This window comes from Mesoplodon mirus (genome assembly GCF_964341445.2).
Source record: "Mesoplodon mirus genome assembly, chromosome: 8".
In the NCBI taxonomy this organism is placed as follows: Eukaryota; Metazoa; Chordata; class Mammalia; order Artiodactyla; family Ziphiidae; genus Mesoplodon; species Mesoplodon mirus.
In genome coordinates this window covers 114,678,368-114,701,678 of record NC_138984.1, presented here as the reverse complement: position 1 = coordinate 114,701,678, position 23,311 = coordinate 114,678,368, and the positions used below count along the sequence as shown (strand labels likewise).

The following is a 23,311-nucleotide window of genomic DNA, read 5'->3' as shown; positions in this document are numbered from 1 at the left end:
CAACCAAGCCCTCGGTAGTGAAAGCACGGAGTTCTAACCACTGGACCGCCAGGGAATTCCCAAGATTTGCATTTTTAACAAGCTCTCAGGTGAAGCTGCTGGTTTAGGGACCACACTTTGAGAACCACTGCTTCGGAGACTTACAGAATCTCTGCAGGTCAATCACCAGCTCCAGGAAGCCTTCTTGACTACCTCCTTTTCCTGATTCACTGTAGTTAGGGATGATGCTGCTTGTAAGAACACTTGAAGTACTTGAAAGGGGCCAAATGCAAGCATCTGTGTGTGTCCACTAATCACCAATTCAATCCTAACTTTCTAAAGGACAGGAACGGACTCTATTTCTTTTGGTGTCCCCTTCCCCAACTCCAGTGCCCAGTGCCAACAACACTATGAAGTAGCCTGTGCGTTGGCCTCTCTCCTTCCCTCCCCCACCAGTTCTAGAATCATTTTGCAGAAGCAGGATCAGTGGAGCTGACTGGCTGGGCCCCCTCATTGCTCAGACAAGTGGCCTGGGGCCTGGGGACGCTGGCCAGAAGACACAGGATTAGTGGCCTGTCTGGGACCCCAGCCCAGCGCCCCTGCTTCAGGACACTTCTCAGCTCGCTGTTTGTGCATCTTGCTCTAAGCCGTGCGTGGTGTGAACTAACAAAGGCTCTTTTATCTTATTTCATTCTTTGCCTTTGAATTGTATTTAATTTAATAGGGAGAACTTGAAAGCAAGAGGGAAAATCTTAACTATCCCAAGGATGAGTCTTCAATAGTGGAATCTAGGCCCCGTGACAGGCTGGTAGGGAGAAACTCTGCATCAGGAGTGCCCACCCAACATCCGTCAGTCACTAGAGAGACTACAGCCTTGTGAAAGCAGCCTGGGCCCTGGGGCTCTCGCGGGCTGGGCGGTCCAAGCCCCACAACTGCAGCAGGGAAACTGGCTCAGTGTTATGCAGCTACAGCACATCAGCTGGTCAAATAATTTCAAAGGACGTGGGAAAGATGACATCTATTGCTAAGTGAAAAGAACAAACTAGGACACACAACTATATTGAGCATTTTTGAAAAAGTACACGTGCTCAAAGAAAAAACTAGGAAGGAAAAGCACATGATCACAATGTGCATCTAGGTACTAAAAATATGGGTGATTTTATTCCCTTTTTAAAAATACATTTCGTATTTTCCAATTTTTTTTTTTTTTTTTTTTTTGCGGTACGCGGGCCTCTCACTGTTGTGGCCTCTCCCGTTGCGGAGCTCAGGCTCCGGACGCGCAGGCTCAGCGGCCATGGCTCACGGGCCCAGCCGCTCCGCGACATGTGGGATCTTCCCGGACCGGGGCACGAACCCGCGTCCCCTGCATCGGCAGGCGGACTCTCAACCACTGCGCTACCAGGGAAGCCCGTATTTTCCAATATTTTACATGAATTCCATTATTATTAGTTTAGAAATGACAATATATTTTGATTTTACAGAAAAACAAGTACATTCTTATTAAAACGTAGTGATAGAGTCAATATGTTTCCATCACATTATCAACCTAATAAAAGAGGTTCTGACATTATCTAAATGTGACAAGCTGACAAAAAACAACTTTTGGTAAATAATAGCAGATTTCATTATACTGTTTTCAGCCTATTGACTGTAGTAGGAAATGAAAGCTTAATATCTTTCATTACCCCATAAGCTTCAATTTAGTCAGATTATAAAACACTATGCTGAGGTTACCAAGTAAAAATGATAACCACATGACTTGTTACCATAAAATGACTTTGGGTAGCAATGTCTTCGGGGAGCAAACATAAAGTCTTGTTTCACGTACTGGATACACCCTGCACTAACTACTACCATATCAGACACCCTCTTCCCTGAGTGGCTCCAGGTTAAGGACCGGCCCTCACACCTGCTAAGAAAGCAGAACGAGGAAGTCGTTATCCTCTCCTGAGCTACTCAGTGGCCTAATGTGGCTGCTACTCGGATTTCTCCACAATTTCCAGCTCTCCTATTCCAAGCTGAGATGGTAGGTAGGATCCAATAAAATTCTATTATTTTTGAAAAAAAAAAAAGAAGGTGGTCATGGATGGCCCCAGGAGGCGAGCCAGTCAGCCATTAGCAGAGGAGGGGGCTGCTGCCCTGTCCTGCCCTCCTGTGGGCCCAGGAGGGGCACGTTCTGTCACCTGGTTCTGCACCCTTGGCATTCCTCTGAGCCTGTGCACATTACTTCTGGAAAGGGGCTGTCCCAGTGTGCCCCCGCCCCATGTGTCTTTCTTGTTCTCATCCAGGCCCACAGGCTCAGCTAAGGGCCTCTGGATCGCAGAGCACAATCACCTGGGAACTTAAAACCAAGACGAGCCCCCAGGCCCCTCCCCAAGACAAGGAGACCCTGCATCTCTGCTATCACTGTTTTTAGAAAGCTCCCAGGTTGAGAGTCCAGTCAGGGTTGAGAGCCCTGAGCTCCCCTGTCCACGAGCCCCTCCTGAATCTCTCCGCTGGGGCCAACCCTCCGGGCCTGTCCCCGTCACAGCACCACAGAGGCCCAAGACCAGTTTGGCACTTGGCTTTCCCCAGGTGCAACCCCCCTCCTGTAATCCCAGCTCAGTGAGCCTGCCCACTTCAGCCCGAGAACACCAAGAAAAATGATCAGGCGCCCGTGTTCTGAACCAGGGGAGGGGGAATCTCAGGCCAGCCGGAGCCAGCCGGGTCGGGTAAGGAGCTCTGCTCGCCACCCCGCAACTGCCACCTGTGGACCAGGCGAAGGCGAGCTCTTGCCACCTGCATCACTGCCCTCCCATCCACTGGTGTCTAGGGGGCGGAGCTTCCAGACCCTCCTGCCACTGCTCAGCCCCCGGAAGGTCTGGTTTATCCCTCCGCACACCCAGAAGCAGCAGTGCTGGCCTTGCCCTGGCCCTCTGCCCTGCGAGCCGGTCCTGTTTTGGTCTCTCCCGCTGGAGCCCAGCTCAGGGGGATGGCCACTTACCAGGACGGAGACGAGCACAGGCCCTCGAATGACCCACCAGATGGACGCGTTGGCATTGATGTCCCAGCACCTAGGGAGGGACAGCCAGGCATCACAAGGAGTGGGGAGCTGGCTGACCAGAAGAGACTAGTTCTCTGACGTCCCCTTTGCGGGAAGGACCCACACTGTGGTCCTGACCCCAGAGGCTGTGTGCTCAGCACCCTGAGAACTGACCGTCCTCTGCTGCCCAGGAGCACTGCTGGGGCCAAGGGAGCATCTGGGGAGCAGAAGCGTGTGGACCTGAGATGGAAGATTCTGGACCCCAAAGCCAGCATGTTGTCAGAATGCATCGGGGAGCATGGTGGCCAGGCAGGTGACCTCAGGGAGTGAAGTGTCCAGGTGACTGACATGTGACCTCGGCCCCGGGGACATCAGGCACAGGGGCACTTGGCAGCTGGAGAGCCTGTGCTTGGTCTAAGGTGGCCACAACTCTGTCCGGCTGATTTTTGCCACAAGGGCCCATAGGAAATGTTGATAGAACTTTCCATTTGTTCTAAAGCTGAAAATCCAGACTTTTTTTAAGGGAATTTATCCAATTAAAAGGATTATTTGGGGGGCTTCCCTGGTGGCACAATGGTTTAGAATCCACCTGCCAATGCAGGGGACACGGGTTCGAGCCCTGGTCCCGGAAGATCCCACATGCCGCAGAGCAATGAAGCCTGTGCACCACAACTACTGAGCCTGCGCTCTAGAGCCCACGAGCAACAACTACTGAGCCCACGTGCCACAACTACTGCGCCTGCGCGCATAAAGCCCGTGCTCCACAACAAGAGAAGCCACCGCAATGAGAAGCCCGCGCACCACAACGAAGACCAGCCCCCGCTTGCCGCAACTAGAGAAAGCCCGCGTGCAGCAACCAAGACCCAACGCAGCCAAAAATAAATAAATAAAATAGATATAACATTAAAGAAATAAAAAATGTTTAAAAAAAAAGGATTATTTTGGACTGAATTGGACTGCAAGACACGTGGACTCCTCGTCTGCCCTCGTCCGCCCTCTGGCCTGGCTGTGTCATTACGGTGCTGACACACGGTCTCCCTCCCCATCGGCCTGGCTGCCGCATCTCCTCCCGGGCTTCTTCCATGCTTGCCTTCCACGAGCCCGCTCCCAGGAACCCCCGGGCTTACCCTGTCCCTGAGCCCAAGTCTTTGGAGAATGAGACTAGAGCTCTTGGTGCCCGTCAGGGCTATAAGGCTGCTCTCCTGGGCCTGCGGGACTCAACACACCCGTGTCGGAGGAGGGAGCTGCCAGGACAGGAAGAGCCGGGCTGGCCCTTAGAGCAGCTGCCAGCGTTTCACAGCTCTCGTCGGGCACCTGACCCAACCACAGAGCGGCTGGTCTGGCCCACCCCAGGAGGGCTGGGCATTTGGCAGCCTGCGCCGCAGAGAACTCGCCTGTGGCCCCAGGTCTGAGACACAGGCCTCTCCTAGGTAACAGCTCCAAAGAAGGGTCCGTCCTGCTGGAAGAGCTGGACAAGATAAAATATACCCTCGTTACCCCTCTCTGTCCACCAGCTTACCCGACGTCTTCCAGAAAGTGCCTGGTGACAGCCCACGAAGCAACAAAGATGGCTGGGGAACCTGAGGGTTAAAAATAAAGTGGGGGGTCAGAAAGGAGAGGACTCAATTTTCAGTACCCTTATGAGAGACAGGACAATCAGTGATTCCAGGCCAGGGAGCAAGCAGGTGCCAAGGTCTGGTTGCCATGGAAACCCCCTTGCCATCCTGTGTAAATGTGCAGCCTCGTGCTTCAAGGGTGCCAAGGAACCCCTGAGAACGGAGGCAGGATCAGACAGACCCTGAAGGCCACTGGGGGGCAGGGGGCTCCTGGGAGCTTGGGCCACATTCCGGAGGACCTCTGCGGGGGAGAAGGGAGGGGACCAGGGCCCCTGGGCAGGCCCATGGAGCTTGTGGAGGCCACTGGTGGAGCCCCTTTCTCAAACTGGGATATCTGAGGGGGATACAAGGCCACAGGAGAACATTTAGTTTTATTTGAATATTGGTTTGTAAAAAGCTTGGCCATTCAACTGGTCATGGAAGCTATCAATGTTATGTAAACAAAAATACATTTTGGACTAGAGAGTTGTAAGTACACAGGAAATTTAAAGATAAAACATAAGAACACTTCCTGACTTCTGGCTGAACATGACAAATTGAACTTATACATTTATCTCTGTTTCTCACTGAAACCCCCCCGCCAACATGAGAGTAAAGAAATAAAAAAGCTACCAGCTCATAAGCACAAAGAATGAGCAAGGAGGGTGCAGTGCACGAGAGACGTCAGCACACTTAGGACCCTGGGAGCTGGCAGGGGAGCAGTGACTGATGTCCCAGAGCAGACGAAGCTGAAACACAAGCGCGGCGCGGGGGCGGCTGCTGGGAAGGCGCCCAGGCCCGGTGGTGAGGGCACCCGGGACGCCAGCAGGCAGGAGAGAGGGTGGGGCTGGGAGACAGGAAGCACGTAAGCACCCCAGGTGGCCAGCACCACCCTTCTGCAGCCAAAGAGTTCATCCCCGACAGAAAGGCACTCTCTGGAGAAACAGAGCCAAGGGGATGGGGCTCTGGCCCAGCAGACGGTGGGAGGGGTACTCAGCTGGGCACGGGGACCAAGAGACGGTCTACACCTGTGCTGCCACGTGTGGCCACTGAGCCCTTGTTATGTGGCTGCTCTCAGATGAGCTGCGCTGAAAGTGCAAGATAGCAGATTTGGAAGATTTGCAAGAATAAAAGACTGTAAAATATGTTATGAATGATTTTTTCAATTATACATTGAAATGTTAATATTTTGGTTATATTGGGTTATACAAAATATACTACTGAAATTAATTTTACTAATTAATGAAACTAATTAGTTTCTTTTTACTGTGTTTACTGTGGCTACTAGAAAATTTTAAGTTATATAAAATATAGCTCAGATTCTATTTTTAATGGACATGCCTGTCATCCGCTGACTGGTAAAAGCCCACCCCCAGGCTGCTCAGTTCTCAGACTTCTAACAGCCGGGATTGCACCCTTGCTCGAGCCCTCCAAACCCCACCCAAGGCAGGAGATGACAGGATTCTTCCCTGGAGGAACCAAACAGCCCCAGACAAAGGGCCTCTAGTAGCGATGCTGAGGACCCAGCAACACAGCGGCCACTTCCAGCCCAGCCTCCCTTGAGAGACACGTCCCCCCCGCTCCCCTCCACACACACACAGAGGGCCTTCAGTCAACACCGAAAGTGACTCACTCTTAAACAGGAACAGTCAAGGTCACCAGCATCTGAGGAAAGCTGATTACATAAAAGACAAGGACCAAAACAACCAGAGAAAAGGAACTCAGAGGAAACAGACCATACAGGCTGTACGAGGAACCTGAGCAAAACAATTCTAAGGAATATCATCAGCGAGATTAGAGGGACGATTACTTCTCCAAGACACAGACAGGATGCCGAAAACAGGGAGCATTCAGAGAATAAGGAAGAGGGCTTGGAAACTGAATAGATGATGATCAAGATTTTTTAAATTCCATAGATGGGATGGAAGATAAAGACCAGGAACTGCCCAGAAAGCAGAACACAAAGTGTGGAATAAAAAGTAAGAGGAAAGAAAAGAGAAAATTAGAAGCCAATTCCAGGATGTGCACCATCTGATTAAAAGTTTCAGAAAGAGAGGATTAAAAACCAGAGGGAAGGAAATGATCAAAGGGGCAGTGTAAGAACACTGTCCAAGAAATGAAGGATGTGAGTTTCCAGATGAAAGGGCCACCACATACCAGCAAAAGGATGAAAACAGACTTGCAAGGGGGCAATCCCTATGATATTTCAAAACACAGGAGACAGAGAGAAGATTCTACAGATTCTACAGCTTATACAGAGGTGAGTAAAGAGGCTCGGGAAACAGAATGACATGGCATGTCACATAACACCAGATGCCAAAACAGAAGGCCTTCAAAATTCTGGGGAAAAATAACTGTCAACCTAATTTCTATGCCCAGCAAAACTACAAATTGGGTGTGAAAGTTGAACAAAGATATGTTTAGATATGCAATGCAAAAAAATGTAGCTTCCAGACTTCCCTGGTGGTGCAGTGGTTGAGAATCTGCCTGCCAATGCAGGAGACATGGGTTCAAGCCCTGGTCTGGGAAGATCCCACATGCCACGGAGCAACTAAGCCCATGTGCCACAACTACTGAGCCCATGCACCACAACTACTGAAGCCCGCATGCCTAGAGCCCGTGCTCTGCAACAAGAGAAGCCACCGCAACTGAGAAGCCTGTGCGCCACAACAAAGAGCAGCCCCCGCTCGCCGCAACTAGAGAAAGCCGCGCGCAGCAACGAAGACCCAACGCAGCCAAAAAAAAAAAAAAAAAAAAAATGTAGCTTCCATGCACTCTTTGTTAAGACAGACACTGGAGGATGTGCTCCAACACGACTGCACAGTAAACCAAAGAGAGGCAGACACGAAGTCAAGGAATAGGATTCGTGGAGGAAAACGAAGGACATCTCAGCCTGAAGGTTAAGGGAGTTGAGCAAGTCTAGAGAATGGCCAGCCCCAATAGAGCAGGAGGGAAGAAGCCTCTTCTAGAAAGCACACGGGTGGGTGTATCACGTTAAATAGCATCCCCCCCAAAGGTTCACATCCCTAGAACCTTAGGATGTGGCCTTTTTTGGAAATAGGGTCTTTGCAGGTGTTATTAGTTAAGATGAAGTCATACTTATAAGGACCTTAACTCAATATAACTGGCATCGTTTTAGGAATGCCGTGAGATACACACAGAGAGGAGACATAGAGGGAAGAAGACCATGTAGAGATGGAGGGAGAAATTGGAGTGAGGCTCCTACAAGGCAAAGAAGGCCAAAGACTGCCAGCAACCACCAGAAACAAGGGGAGAGGCATAGAGCATATTGTCCCTCAGAGCCCTCAGAAGGAATCAGCCCTGCCAAGACTGGACTTTGAACTTCTGGCCTCCAGAACTGGGAGACAATACATTTCTGTTGTTTTAAGGCAAGTGGCAACTTGTTACAGCAGCCCTAGGACACTAATACAGCAGGAATAAACCAAACAAATAGGAACTAATAGACTTCATGTTGTTGCATTTGATGATGGGGAACCAGCACTGGAGGGTTTTCCAGTTCTGTTGAGAATTTGGGAGAATTAATGACAACAACACAAAATGAGTCAATAAAAAATGACTCCATAAGTTTGGGATCAACACACACACACTACTATATATAAAATAGATAACCAAAAAGGACCTACTGTATAGCACAGGGAACTCTACTCAATATTATGTAATAACCTATATGGTAAAAGAATCTGAAAAAGAGTGGATATATGTATATGTATAACTGACCCACTCTGCTGTACACCTGAAACTAACATAACATTGTAAATCAACTATACTCCAAAATAAAATAAAAATTAAATTAAAAAATGACTCCATAAAATATAAAAACTTAAATATTGGAAGTAAAATCAATGTACACCAGTTGGCTCAGTAGTAAACAATATTTACATAGACGTGATGACGTATACATTGAATACTGTGATTTAGCCCCAAACTGTGAAAGACTCTAACGGGAGGATGGAGGTGGCAGATGACGAATTTTATACCCTTCCCTTTAATCACAAGGAGTCAACAAATAATGCCTCAGGACTTCCCTGGCGGTACAGTGGTTAAGAATCCACCTTCCAATGCAGGGGACGCGGGTTGGATCCCTAGTCTGGGAACTAAGATCCCACATGCGGAGGGACAACTAAGCCTGTGTGCTCTAGAGCCCGCACGCCACAACAAAAAGATTCTGTGTGCTGCAGCGAAGATCCTGCGTGCCACAACTCAGACATGACGCAGCCAAATAAACAAATAAATATTTTTTTAAGTGGGCCAAGGATGTGAACAGACAGTTTTAAAAAAATGCCGCAGATGGACAAATGAAGATATAGTAGCATATTGTTTAGAAACGTGAGAGCAGATATCAAGAGGAGCAGCTAAAGAGCTGGAGGATGTTACATCTGGGTGGCAGAAGTGGGAGCCTCTTCAGGAGGCCGCTTGCTTTTGTTTGTTTCTTCATTTTAGACTTGTAGCTCTATTTAATTCTTTAAACCAAGTGCACGTGTGGCTTTGATAAAAAAAAATTCTCTGCCTCAATTGTGGGTACTTTGGGCAAACATGGATTCTGAGGGCCACCTGTTTATGATTATTTGCCTTGCATTTTTAACAGTGGGTCAGTGGGAAAGTTTGAAAAGTGGATAATGACTTAGGTCGTGGTTCTCACTGTGGTCCCTACAGCAGCAGTATCAGTATCACCTGGGACCTGGTTAGAAATGCAGAGTCTCAGGCTCCACTGCTGGCCCACTGGACTGAGCCTGTGGGGTGGGGCCCGGGCAACCAGGTTGACGTGCCCTCTGCATGGTTCCAATGCAGCTCCAGCTGGAGCACCACCAGTCTGAGTTCCCTCAGGGAACGGGAGTTGGGCGCAGCTCCTATAAAAGCCAGAGGTGTCCCTCTTTCCTGGGCATAGACTGACCCCCCAGCCACCTTGAAAAAGTAAAAGCTTTGGATAAGTAATAAAAACTTCCAAAGCTTGTGCCTTCTGACTCAGGGGTCCCAATTCCAGGATGCTCCGTTACACGTGGAACAAGCTTTGCCCCTGAAAGTATTCCTCACTGTGTTACTTATCACAGTGAAAAATGAGAAACAACCTAAACATCCACAAAATAGGTATTTGGTTACATACATCCACACAGTGGTTAAAAATGTTTACTGAAGATTTGAAAGAATACAGAGCATGCTTCTGTGTTCATGGAAAGAGGCAAGATTCAAAATTCTACATACAGGGCGATTGCAACCATGTGGGAAAACCTGGGAGTATAAAAAAAGTCTGGAAGGGAACCCTAGAAAATGTTCAACAGATGGGACTACAGTAATTATTTTTCCTACTTAAAAAACTTTTTTTTTTTTGGCAGAGTTTTATGGTGGCCACATACTCATTTCAGCAACCTATCTCTGGGGAGGGGGGTGAGTACCAACTGAGGCAGGAGCCGCTGCTTTTGCAAGACAAGAGCCTCTCTCAGACAAACAGCTTTAAACCTTCCTGAGTCCATTCATGTCCCCTGGGGGTTGTGCAGGCAGAAAGGCACGTCGAGAAGGAACTGCTGCTGTTTAATGTGCTGCTCTATCCCCAGGGCCTGGCATATAGTAGATGCTCAATAAATATTTGAGGAAGAGGAACTTCACTGGTGGTCCAGTGGCTAAGGCTCTGTGCTCCCAGTGCAGGGGGCCCGGGTTCCATCCCTGGTCAGGGAACTAAATCCCACATGCTGCAACTAAAAGATCCCACTTGCTGCAACTAAAGATCCCGCGTGCTACAACTAAGACCCAGCGCAGCCAGATAAATAAACAAATATTAAAAAAATATATTTGAGTAAGAAAAGAAGGCTCTCATTATCTCACTTAAACCTCCTAAAAACCCATGATGGAGATATTATCACAATGCACTTTTGTCTCCTTGCTAGACTACAAACCCCTGGAGCGATGGAACCATTTTTGGTTTTGATTTTGTAATCTCTGTAAGCCCTTCTGAGCACAAAGAAGTGCTCAAAGAAAGTTCAGCAAATTATGATCCTGATATTATAGATGACGAAACGGTCCACGTTCATACAGGGAAATCCTGGCAGACCTGGGAGTCAAGGCTCAGTGAGGTGGCTAGACACTGGGGGGCACCTGGACCAGAGTTAGCAGCATAAGGCAAGTCCCTTGTCCCAGGCTCTCTGGAACTGCTGGCCTATGTGGAAATCCAGATCTGCAGAGCCCTACATCTCCTGCTGACTGAGGGTCATGTGCTAATCAGGCTGCCAGAGTTCAGAAGCAGGAGGGCTCAGTGAACTCCGCTGGTTCAGGCAACTTCCCTGATGGTCTGATGAGGAGATAGAGCCCTTGCACATAAGGAGTTAGACAAGCAGAAAAGCCAGTGGAGGGCATTCCTGGCAGGGGCACTTCTTAATTAAAGGCACCAAGAAGAAAGTAAATGAAGCTAATGGCTACTACACATGACTACCCCTGTAAGCCTGTGAGTCACTCACAGAAACCTGACTCTGTCTAGAACCCAGTGGGGAACTTACCTATGTTTATCAAATGAACAACTGATGGATGGATGGAGGGATGGACGGATGGAGGGATGGACAGATGGATAGATGGATGTTTGTTTATGGCAGAATAAGAGTTAAGGGGCTTTGCAAATAGCCAGGCCTTGGTTTGAGTTCCGGTTCTACCCTTGTCTACAGTGTGAGCTGAGCATGTTATGTCATGTCTCTGAGCCAAGGGTCCTCTAAGAGGCCTCTGGAGGTTGTTGTGATGATTAAATAATGCATGCAAAGTGTTGAGCTCAAAGCCTGGCATACGGTAGGTGCTCAAGAAATCAGAATTATCATCATCTTCATGGACCAGAAAGGAAAGGGGGAAGAGAAGCAATGGGGCCTGCAGTTAGCTGTCTTACTACCGTTTCCCCTCCTTCCTGGAAACTGAATCCTGAATTTCCTTTGGGAAGCTATGTGGCTTGAGTAGCTTAAGCCCATCAGTGTATTCCATTCTCTCAGGCCCCTGTGATTGGTTCAAGGATGTGTATAACACTTCAGCTGGTCCAATCAGAGTGAATCTCAGAGTATTTGCCGGGAGTGCTTGGACACAGCCTCTCTCTTTCATCAGAAGATGTAACAGTGAAGCCAGGAAGAAGCCCAGAGCTGCTGGCAGTTACATTGGGAGCACTTAGTGATAACACTGATGTTACAGAAGGCAAAGCAGAAAAACAAAAAGAAACGTTGAGCTGCTGGATTCAGCCTCACCTGAAGCTGGTGATCCCTGGACTTGTCAGTTACATGAACCAATTAATTTCTTTCATGTTTAAAGCCTATCTAAGCCAGGTTTTCTGATACCTACAGTCAAAAGCACCCTGACTGATACAAAAGGAAGCAGGAATATGGATGCAACGTCTGGGGAAGACGAGGCAACAGTGTTGGGGGTATCAAACTGTAAAAGGCTTTGGATGCCAGAAATTCGGGCATCCAAATTTTAGCTATCTTTCCCCATATGACAGACAAACTGAGGCCAGAGAGTTAACCATCAAGCAACTTGTCTAAGATCACACAAGTTCACGAACGTAACTAAGTATAGAGCTGAAACTGGAACCCACACCCTTCTCCTTCTGCCTCAGTGCCCTTTCCCACATAGCATGCAGCCACCGTACCCCTGGAGAAACGTACCCCATCCGAGGGCAATAAATCCCTGGAGCCATTTCCTTTCTGAGAAGAAGGAGATGACGAGGAGTGTGTGAAGGTAGAGGCCTTCCACCAGCAGCCAGGAGTAGTTGGCCATGATGCAGTACTGGAAGAAGACCATGACCAGCTTACAGCCCACCTGCAAAGAGAGGCAGCTGAGTCCCAGGCTGGCGACCCTGCGCTTCCCTCCAGGAGAGGTGGGGTGCGGTAGGGTCAGCAGCCAGGCCAAGGAGCGAGCCCCTGGGGCTCACAGCCACCCCCTCTGGCCTTCCACTATGAGAAGACCAGGCTCATAGTGTTCTCTAGAGTGGAAATCCACAGGCGAGCAGGCTCGGTCAAGATGGCCAAAGGGCTGTTGCAGCAGCAGGAACGGCATTCCAATTCTGGAACCGGCTGCCAGGTGTCAAACAGTCATATATTGCCCCATTCCCAGCAGCAAAGGAGGGCATTTTTCAGATGAGGGAACTGAGGCCTAGAGAGGAAAAGGGATTTCTGAACAAAAGGTTAATAAAATCCTTTCCAGGTTTAGTTTTCCTGGAAATAGATGAAGGGACGAGCTAACACTGATGAGAATACACGACCCTGCCTGGTGCACTGCGTCTGGACTGCAGGCCTCTGAATACCCGAGGGCGGTGCCAGGGTTGGCCTTGCCTGATGCTGTGACTCTTGTGGCAGGCCTGTCCCTTGCCGGGATCCCTGGAAGCTATGCCTGTGGGACTGTCGGGCCGAGGCTTCTATGCCAGCACGGCTCCCATTCCCGCACTGTGAGGGCCTCCTCTTCTTTCACTGCGCTGTTCCCTGAAGAGAGGACAGCTCCTGGGATGGCCCGAGGGCTGCTGCACAGGGCGCAGGTCACATCCACGTCCACAGGGGAGGAGCGCCCAGGGCCGCCTGTGGCCTCCCAGACACTCCGACTCCAGGCGTGGCCTGTGGCTGGCTCGTTAGTCTGCGGGTTAGTAGAACCTGGAAAGGTTCCCTGCTGGGCACTGCTGGACTTCTCCACTGGTCAGTGATGGGGTGGGGCCTGAATCTGTCTTCTGACTCCCAGGAAATTCCCTGAGACACAGGGGCCCTCCTGGAGGGACCTCTCCGTCTTGAGTCAGAAAACACACACATACACACACGCACACGGCAAACTATAAGCAATGCAAACCTGACAGATCTGTGAGCAATTACAGACGTGAGTGGTGGGAAGTAGCGGGCAGGCTGACTAAACCACTCTTGATTTCCAATCCCCTTCTCCCTTGCTGGCTTCTGCTGTGGAGACTATGATAGTAAAATACTCAATCTCCCAGCTTCCTTTGCAGTTAGATGTTGTCACATGACACAGTTCTAGCCCGTGAGATGTAGACATAGTCTTGGGAAGAGGCAAAGCCTCCCAAAGAGAAAAAAAGTTTAACCTTGACTTTCCCGCTTTTTGCCTGGAAGATGGCTGTGAGGCCTGGGGTTGCAGCAGCCATGTTGCTAACATGCAGTGTAAAGCATGGGATCAAGAATGGCAGAGCAGAAAGGGGAAACGACTGTGTCCATCATGGCATGGAGCCAGTGCCACCTCTGGGTCACCCACCTGTGGACTGCTTCTGTGGGGAACAACCCCCATCTGTTTAAGACACTGGTGTACAGTTTTCTGTTACCTACAGCGAAAGGGATCCTCAACTGGTACCCAGTGACATTGCAATGAACAAAGACTCATCTGAGCTTTCAGAAGGAGGACGAGGGTTAGATTGAACAAAACGATTGTTCTACTGCACATCTGGGTGTGCAGACACACAAGCACATGCTCACCTTTTTCTTTCTACAGCCCCAACCCTCTAGCTTAGCTATCTGTCTACATCTGGGACTTGGCAGGAGCAGGGAAGGGAGAGGATTGCTAGGTGTCTAATTCCCAGAATGGCTAATCCACTCCGGGACACTGGGAGTTGAACAGCAGCCCCACGGGCTTCTCGACAGACTGCTTTCATGTGGGTCCCAGACTGTGCATCTGGGGACATGAGACCCCCTGAACCTCCCCAGCGCTGGCCCCGACTCTAGGCATTAAGTGCAGCCTCAGCAGGGACGGCGGGGGCAGCGGGGGAGCAGACAGGCCTGGCCACGCCGTGGGCCATGCAGGCGTGTTACCCTGTGGGCATCACAGTGGGCGACGTCGTCGGAGGAGAAGAGCACGGCATCCTTGATGAAGTTGGACAGGGCCCGCAGGATGAAGGACACAAAGAGATGCATGTGGATGTAGTTGCGGGTGCAGTGGAGCTTCCTGGAGGGAGAGGATGCAGGGTCGTAGGGGCCAGAGCCGGAGAGGCCCAGGGCTCGGCCGCCCACCCTCCCCCACCCCCACGCACCACGGAAACCCAGGCCCTGGACGTGACAACTCTGTGAATCTCCCTGTTTGCAGAACCTGAATAAGCCCAGGCCCCCAGGTGCCCAGCGTACTCTCTCATGCTGCAATTAAAAAAAAAAAAAAAAAGCTGGGGTTATAAGGGCGAGATCCTATTCTGCCCCGACCACCACCTCCAGCTCCCAGAATTGTCAGAAGGGGGTGGGGAAGGGGGCAAGTGGCACAGAACGAACACAGGCTGTGGGGAGAAATCAGACGTGGGCTCTGCCACTTTTCAGCTACACGACCTAGAGCAAGCCCTTCACCAGCCAGAGCCTGGGTTTCCCCCTTGCTGTAGGGGCAGACGCCTCTTAACTGTTCCCCTCCTTCCGCTTCAGGAACCAGGCTTTCTTACGGGGAACGCATGCCAGCTCTGGCTGGGGATGACGCTACCCCTACCCTCATGACGGACCTGACCAGTCAGAGCCCCATACCTGGCTGCAGTGATTGGCTCAGGGCTGGGCATGTGAGAGTCCCCCCCAGGACTTTCATTGCAACTAATGGAGAAGGGGGTCCTTGGCCCTGGTGTCACTGAGCTGGTGGAATGTACGTCCGCAGCTGCTGGTGGTTGTCTGTGCCAGCCCTGCGTAAAGCCTGCCCGAGGCCAATGCGAGGTGAAGCAATGGCAGGAGACAGACCCAGTTCTGCCGATACCTCTGAGCACCTAGATCCAGGCACACGTAAAGCCAGATGCCCCTGAACCTGTCAATTGTGTGCATCAGGTCACCTTTGTTTTTCTTCAGGTGGTTTAAGGTGGATTTCTGTTTCTTGCAACCAAGAGTCTGGCTCATATACCTGTGAAATGGGGATGATGCCTATCTCACAGCATTGTGTGAGGCTTAGACACGATACACGGAAAGCAACTGGTACAGGAAGCTCTAGTGATGTTCAGTAAATGTCAGAGGGATAAAGGAATGAACAAGGTCACAGACACTGCCAAGTTTTGCCACCGGTAAGCTTTAGATCAAGAGCGGACAAAGTGGCCCACCCAGACCTTCCCCTCTCTGGTCAGAACAATTGAAAGAGACCCGAAGTCTGTGCCGGGGAAGGCTGGGAAGATGGAGAGCCGGCAGCAGGTTCTTACCGAAAGGCACAGAGGATGCTGAGGGCCACCAGGAGCATCACCAGGGAGGAGCTGTAGCCCACGGTGTACATGACCTTCAGCTTCAGGAAGTACTCGTACTGCAGAGAAAGAGGGCCGTGTCAGCCCCACCCACCCACCTGGCTGAACCTGCCCTTTTCTGCCACAGAGTGCACCTGCTCCAGGCTGCCGAAGCCCCTTCAACTCTGACCGCTATTCTGTTCATACCCCAAGGACACACATTCACAGACTCGTGACATCTTGGCTTGGGAAAAGACCTTGGGGATCATCTGATACCAGTTTAAAATTCTGTCCCACACACAGGGCCCCTGACCATCACCCTGAATTCAAGCCTTTGCTTGAATACCTCCACGGATGAGGCGCTCACTGCTTTTTGAAGAAGTCGCTGGGTATACAACAGTGCAAAGTATTAGATACCTTTTTCCTCAGGTGAATCTAAAATCTATTACCTTTAAATTGTACCTATTGGTCCCTTTTCTTCTTCTGGAGTCACTGAAAATAAATTGAACTTGTCTTGTACCTAGAGCCTATAATTATTTTAAAAATAAATTGTTCACTGTAGAATAGCTTTAGACTTATAGAAGAGTGACAAGGATTCTACAGAGAGGCCTGTCCTTTCTGAATACAATTCTTCTGCCCATCTGTCCCCCACTTATCGTCTGGGCATTAAATATTCCCTGTGTCTTTAATCTCTTTCCATAACCCTTCACCATTTTTCTCAACTAATATGCTCCAGTTTGTGAATATCCTTCTTAAACAAGACACCCAGAACCAGAGAGCTGAAAAGCTCCAGATGCATTCTCTGACCAGGAAGAAATAGAGTGGGACCATCACTTCCCCTGATTTATACACTGCACTCTTAATGCAGCCAAGCAGTCATTTACTTGTTTAGCAGCCACCTCACAGTATTGGCTCATCTTTGATTCAAGAAGATCTCAATGGAATGGAATAATGTGACATATAGAAATAAATGTGAAGACCTGTATTTTTAAGGTTCAAAAAAAAAACCAAATTGTACAACAGTCTTTTATTTTTTTAACATCTTTATTGGAGTATAATTGCTCTACAGTGGTGTGTTAGTTTCTGTTTTATAATAAAGTGAATCAGTTATACATATACATGTATCCCCACATCTCTTCCCTCTTGCATCTCCCTCCCTCCCACCCTCCCTATCCCACCCCTCTAGGTGGTCACAAACCACCGAGCTGATCTCCCTGTGCTGTGCCACTGCTTCCCACTAGCTATCTATTTTACGTTAAAAAGAATCAAAGAAATAAAAAGTAAAGCAATAATGCCATACCATTTTTTTTATCAATCAAATTAACAAATATTTAAAAGTACTAATATTCTATGTAGGTGAAGGTATAGTGGGAGTGAAAATTGGTTCAGTCTCTCCGGAAAGTAGTGTGTATCAAGAACCTCTGAAACATGCATTCTTTCTGACCACCCCTCTACCTCTAGGAATTAATTCTATTCTTATCAGAAATATAAAAGCATACTTATATATAAAGATGTTTATCACAGAACCATTTTTGATGAAAAACACGCAAATGTCCAACAACAGAAGAATAGTTAACTAAATTCTTTTAAATCCAAAGGTAAGGCTACATTAAAAAATGGTGCTTACCAAGAGTTTTAAAAGATGTCAGGACATAATGTAATGTTAACTGAAAAGGCAGAATACAAATTTTACATGTACAGCGTGATTTCTGCTTTATGTAAAAAAAAGTGTTAGGTTGAATTGTATGAAATTGTCCTTTCCTGTGCATCGAAAAAGACTGAATATTGGCCATCTCGTGTGGTTCAGTCTCACGCACACACAGAAACGAGACCGTGAGGTGTGTAGACATTATTAGTGGTTAACTGTGGAGTATAAACTTGTGGGTACAGTCGTTATTTTCATTTGTATTTTTTTCTGTACTTTTCAGTTTTCTTCAGTGGGTAAGTACTATCTTATAACCAGAAGAAAAGGATAATAAAAAACAAAGAACCACGAGCACAACAATACTATTGGGGAAACCTGACAGCTGCTCATATGAAAATGACCTTGAGGTTTGAGTGGCCCAAGCTCCATGGCATTAAAGAAGTGTATGCAGAGAGAACATGCACGGGCTTCAGAGCCAAGAGACAAGGGTTCCAAACCCAGGACTGCTGCTACTCACCGGCTGTGTGACCCTGGGCAAATTACTTAACTTCTCTGAGCCTCAGATTCCTCATCTGCAAAATGGGGATAATATCTACCGTGCAGGCTTTTTGGAAGAACAAACAGGGTATCAGGTAGCGTGTCTAGACAGTGCCTGGCACTTGGAAGACACTCAGCACAGGTTGATTCTTCCCCATCTCCACCCTCTAACCCCCAACCACCGTTCAGTCTAGGTCAGCACTCTGACACTGCCGGTGTGAGGTATGGGTATGAGGTAGCTGCTAGGACAATTAGGTCCCTTCTCAGTTACATTAATGGAGTGCTGTGAAGCAGGCCACGTTGGAATGTCTGGAGTGTTTGGCCCAGTTCTGGGTATGTTATTTTAAGAGGAGCATTAGTAAAGTGGAGCATTTCCGGAGGAAGGTGACTGTCATCTGAACTGGCTACACTGCACCCTAAAGGAAACAAACAAGTTTAGGGAAGCCGAGTACTAAAACGCCTGAGACTTAATTGTGAGTCCCAGGGGTAGGGGACTGACCACAAAGTTGACGGGACTCAGACCGACTGCAAGTTTTCTGGCAGCAGAGGGAACCTTTGACGGGCTGGCTGCCATGTGACCCTGCGCTTCTGCACTGAGGCGACTGCAATTCCAGAAGCCAGAAGCCACCTCTCAGCAACAAGCGGGGAGCCACAACGGCAGTAAGTTGCATTGGATGAATGGTTCCTAGACGTGGGGATGTCAAAGAGCAGTGAAATGTCAAAAAATCGGAGGACCGATGTGTCAGCCTAGGATCTCATCACGTGTGGGATGTGCCCCACAGCTGAGGGCGTCAGCCTCACCCCGGGGACACCTGGGTCTGCAGCCCCGGGTCAGGAGCACATGGGGTTAGCCTGTGGCAGCGTGAGGAGGCATGGGGTGACGAGCGAGCAGGGCCCAGGCTGAGCATCTGTCCCCCAGAGGGCTGCTGCCTGTCCTGGATCAAGCTGCCCATCTCTCTGCTGTGTGTCTCGACTGGGCCCCCTCCTTCTCCATCCTCTACATCAGGAGACAGCAGACGTTTTCCATAAAGGGACAGACAGGAAACATTTTAGGCTTTGGGTACTATTTGGTCTCTTTTGCAACTATTCAACTCTGCCCTTACAGTGCAAATGGATGTGGCTGTGTGTCAATAAATCTTTATTTGCAAAAGCAGATGGTGGGCTGGATTTGGCCCAAGGGCCCTAGTTTGCTAACCTCTGCTCTGGGTAAGCAAACTCCATTTTTTTCACCCAAGTGGCAGCTTTGCCTGGTCTTTCTGCTAATCTGAGTGCACTGTTGGCAACTGGTGTGTGCCAAGTCAGGAAGTTGCAAAGAGACAACCAACAAATATATACTTGCACCATCATTTGATTAAAAGAGAAAAAGACATTTCAACACTAAGAAAGGATGATTCAATTCTCAGAATAAAAGAAAAAGTTTGTGGCAATTCCCTGGCAGTCCAGTGGTTAGGACGCCACGCTTTCACTGCCAAGGACCTGGGTTCAATCCCTGGTCAGGGATCTAAGATCCCACAAGCCCTGGATTTCCCTGGTGGTGCAGTGGTTAAGAACCCGCCTGCCAATGCAGGGGACGCGGGTTCATGCCCCGGTCCAGGAAGATCCCACATGCCGTGGAGCGGCTGGGCCTGCGTGTCCGGAGCCTGTGCTCCGCAACGGGAGAGGCCGCAGCAGTTAGAGGCCCGTGTACCACAAAAAAAAAAAAAAAAAAAGACCTGGGAGAGAAGAATCTCCATCCTCCACGTCAGGCTGCACTCAATCTCCTTTGGGAAGGGCTCTGAACCAGACGGCCCCTTCAGGGAGCCCAGTGCACCAGCGTCCTGTTTCAAACCAGGCCTGCCCACTGCCGGGCTCTCCTGCCTCTGGAGCCCGAGGCTCCTCTGAGAAGGGACATCTGTGAGCAGGCACTGTGGCCAGGCACCCTTGCCTGCACTTCCACAGGTTCACGAGCCTGTGAGGTCAGGACTATTACTAACCCCATTTCCCTGATGAAGAAACTGAGGCACAGAGAAGTTACATCCTCCCCAACCCCCAAGGTCACAGGCAGGTTCAGACTCACCACCGGGCCCCAAGCATTTATCCCCAGTCTCTGCTCTTTGGGTTTCACGCCTGCCTGACCCCAGCATCCCGATGGCACGTGGCAGCTCTCACTGTGCCATGCTCCTCAGGACCATCACCTCTGGGCTGGTGGACCAGGGCGGGGAAGTGGGCCCATCCAGCCCAGGGGAGCAAGGAGGGTGTGGGGCTGAGAGGGGCAGCCCGGGGTCCCCAACCTCGCCCTGAGCCAGCTTCACTCTCTCCTCCCCAGCCACCTCTGCCCCGCAGGGAGGTGTTGGCAGGCTTACCCTCTTCTCGTTGGAGGAGTCGTTCACGTGGACCCCACAGGCCAGATCGGGCCTGGGGAAGGTCTCTGACCAGCCGCCCTGCGTGCAGTTCCGAAATATGGAACCTGTGGAGGCCAAGCAGCCTGCAGTGAGCAGTGGGGACCGGACCCAAGGCTGGCTCTCCGGGTGCCCTTGCCGCGTCTCAGGGGCAGCTGGAGCTTCCTTCCGTCACCCTGTCCCTTTCTCTGAACCACACAGGCAGCTGCAATTGGCCCAGCTGGCCCTGGGAGCCTTAGTAAGAGTCAGTCAGGAAAAGCAGTGGGAAAGGTGCGCAGGCAGATGGCTTAGAGCGGATGCGCAAGCATGGGACAGACCCGTGGCTCCCGGATATGTCGACCTGCAAAGCTGGCCGGCCCTGCACCGGTACCCCTCCGGCCCCCGCCTCACGGCCACTGTGCCAGGCACCGAGCTCCACAGTGAGGGAGACGACTGACACGTGCCCCAGGCCCAGGCCCAGGCCCAGCAGAACTTCCAGCGTCACCACTCAATTCCCTGGGTGCCCCCGGAGAACCTTCAAGCTGGGAGGCACTGCAGTGTCTGCTATGAGGAGAGAGGCTGGATGCAGTGCTTAAGAAGAGCAGGTTACACACCTTGAATCAAACAGTGTTGATCTCACACTAACGGCTGTGTATTTACTCAATTATAAAATTTCGTGCTCTATTGTAACAATACACGGTCACTGCTACGTGCTGGGCACTGTTCTAAGCGTGTGATGGGTATTAACTTATTTAATCCTAACAGGACTAGGAGACCAGCACTGTTACTTTTACAGTAAAATGTACTGTAACATGTAAATACTACACCCATTTTACAGCTAGGGAAACTGTGGCACCCCGTGGTTAAATAACTTGCTCAAGATCACACCACAGTAAATGGGGGCCCTGGGATTCAAACCCCGGGGCTCAGGCCTACACTCCTGGCCGCAGGCTTTGTCCCAACGCCCTTTCTTACCCCTGGCCTTCCTGCTCGCAGGCCCTGCAGCCATCTAATGGGTGGGTCCCCCAGAGAATCTGCCTGGCTGGTGAGCACCCAGCCCCGCCCATAGCGAACCTTCCTCAGGCTCCTGGTCCTACTCCTGCACTAAGAAGTTCTATTTTACATCTAACTTCACATCCTGCTCCCCAGCATCTGAAAACCAGCAGAGCTAGCCCTCCAGGCAGCCACCCCTGAGGATGGAATGATTAGCTCCTTAACACCAGGCCACACCTCTGCGTTTCTCTGCGTTACAAATCGCAAGGTAGCCGCAGCCCTTCCTCCCTGTCCCGGGGCTCACCGCCCCACCCCTCCAGCACAAGGCTGCAGCCTGCGCCCCACACGGAGGTGACAACGGCCCCCCCCCCCCCGCCTCCCTGGCAGACGACAGTTCCCGAAGGCTCCCCCGGGCCTGGCCAGAGCGCTTGCTCATCAAACATTTGCAGGCTGGCTGGCTGGCGAGACAAGCAGATGAGGGGGGATGAAGAGCCTGCTCCGAGCATTTCTACGAGAGGAGAGGGAAGAGCTTGCCCACGAGGAGCTCTTAGAACAGGAGCCCGTAGATGGGTAGAGGAGCTGCCGGCCAAGAAGGAAGTCTGGGAAAGCAGGGGGAGCTGCCCTGCCTGCACTGACCGGCCCAGCTGCATCCTCCTCTCCGGGCTGCCGAGGAGGGCCGAGTTCCGGTCCCCGGGTCTGGCTGCTGTGGAGGCTGCAGGGGTGCAGGGAGCTGACCCTGTACATAGGAGCCCTGCTGCTCCTTTCGCTCTAATCAGTATCCTGTCCAGGGCCCCCAGCCACCCCAGCTGGGCCTGGTGTGTTCCTCTCTGACAGGCCCCAGGGTCTGGGCCACTGGCTTTCAGGGTTCCACTGAGCTGGAGAAATATGGTGGGCATTTCTAGGACCAGCCACCAGGCTAACGTACTGATTCTGATCTCAGCCTCACAGCGCCCCACGGAGGGAGGGGCTGCTGACCTAGCTCACAGACGAGAAAACCAAGGCCCAGAACTGGGCAACAGTGCTCAGCCAGGGTGTGGCCCATCACTGTACGGCCCTCCTGCCTGGCCCTCTCTCTGAGGTCCCAGGGGCAGCTCTAGCAGGAGACCGTGGCCTTTGGGCTCTAGGCATGCCAGGTCTAGAATGGCTCACAAGACCTGGACCACTGGTTTAGAACCAGCCAGATCTGAGTTCGAAACCCAGCACTGGCTCTTTGTTGCTGTGTATCCTTCGGGGCATCACTTCTCTGTGCCAAATGGGAATAATCACCCACACTGCAGGACGCGGCAGGAAACACGACAGCACACGGACGTCACACGGACGTCACTCAGGCTGGTGCCAGACAGAGTGGGAGCCACAGGGCTACTTCCCTTCTGCTCTTGGCCTTTCTAAAATGGACCAGGACGGTGGGGCTTGGAGTCTTGGAATTTAGGAGATGGGTGGAAGGTTTCTGTAATTAAATCAAACAAGCTAGGCTGTCAGAGAGGAAAGAATGGTGGTCAGAGGTACACTGGTTGGATGAGAGGCTGAATTAAAAGCACACACACTGCCTGGCAGCCAGAAGCAGTTATCAGACAGCGTGTCCCTGGAGGCTGGGCTGCCTGTCTGGGGGCCTCTCTTCACAGACCCCACAGGATTCCCAAGATGATGCTGCATGTGGTCCAGGCCAGGTGCCCAGAGCAGTAAACAAGGCGGTTCCCTCTGCTGACACGGCTCTTAGTAGAACTGCAGAGGAGACAAGGGGTGGGCTCCCTCTGGAGCCCCTTCCTCCCACCCACTTCCCCGGGTTTAATTCCTAATAGGTAAGGGATTCTGCCCCAAGTTCAGGTCAGTGAACACCTCAAGGGCCCCCGAAACTACAGTCAGCATTTCCGTTCACATATGTATATGTGTGTGCAGTCTGGGGAAGAGCCAGGCCAAAGCTTTTATCTGATTCTCATACGCCCCCAGGACCCTAGTCAGGTTAGGAATCTCTGCTGCTATGAGGCTCCCATCCCCACCAAGGTAGAAGGGGAAAAAAGCCAAGGCCTGACCCCACTCGGGAAGTGTGCTTTC

The 23,311-nt window shown here is 50.7% G+C and overlaps 1 protein-coding gene across 3 annotated transcripts in view; it reads right to left on the bottom strand.

The window, feature by feature from the left end:
• Nucleotides 1-23,311, bottom strand: part of SCTR (secretin receptor) — a 63,046-nt gene that overhangs the window by 8,364 nt on the left and 31,371 nt on the right. For all 3 annotated transcript variants that reach the window (XM_082630585.1, XM_082630586.1, XM_082630587.1), the window contains 6 exons: nucleotides 20,252-20,355; nucleotides 15,710-15,807; nucleotides 14,373-14,505; nucleotides 12,240-12,393; nucleotides 4,521-4,581; nucleotides 2,963-3,032 (listed from right to left, as the gene is read on the bottom strand). In XM_082630585.1, the coding sequence (XP_082486711.1) occupies nucleotides 2,963-3,032; nucleotides 4,521-4,581; nucleotides 12,240-12,393; nucleotides 14,373-14,505; nucleotides 15,710-15,807; nucleotides 20,252-20,355 (620 nt within the window). The remainder of the gene's footprint in view (nucleotides 1-2,962; nucleotides 3,033-4,520; nucleotides 4,582-12,239; nucleotides 12,394-14,372; nucleotides 14,506-15,709; nucleotides 15,808-20,251; nucleotides 20,356-23,311) is intronic.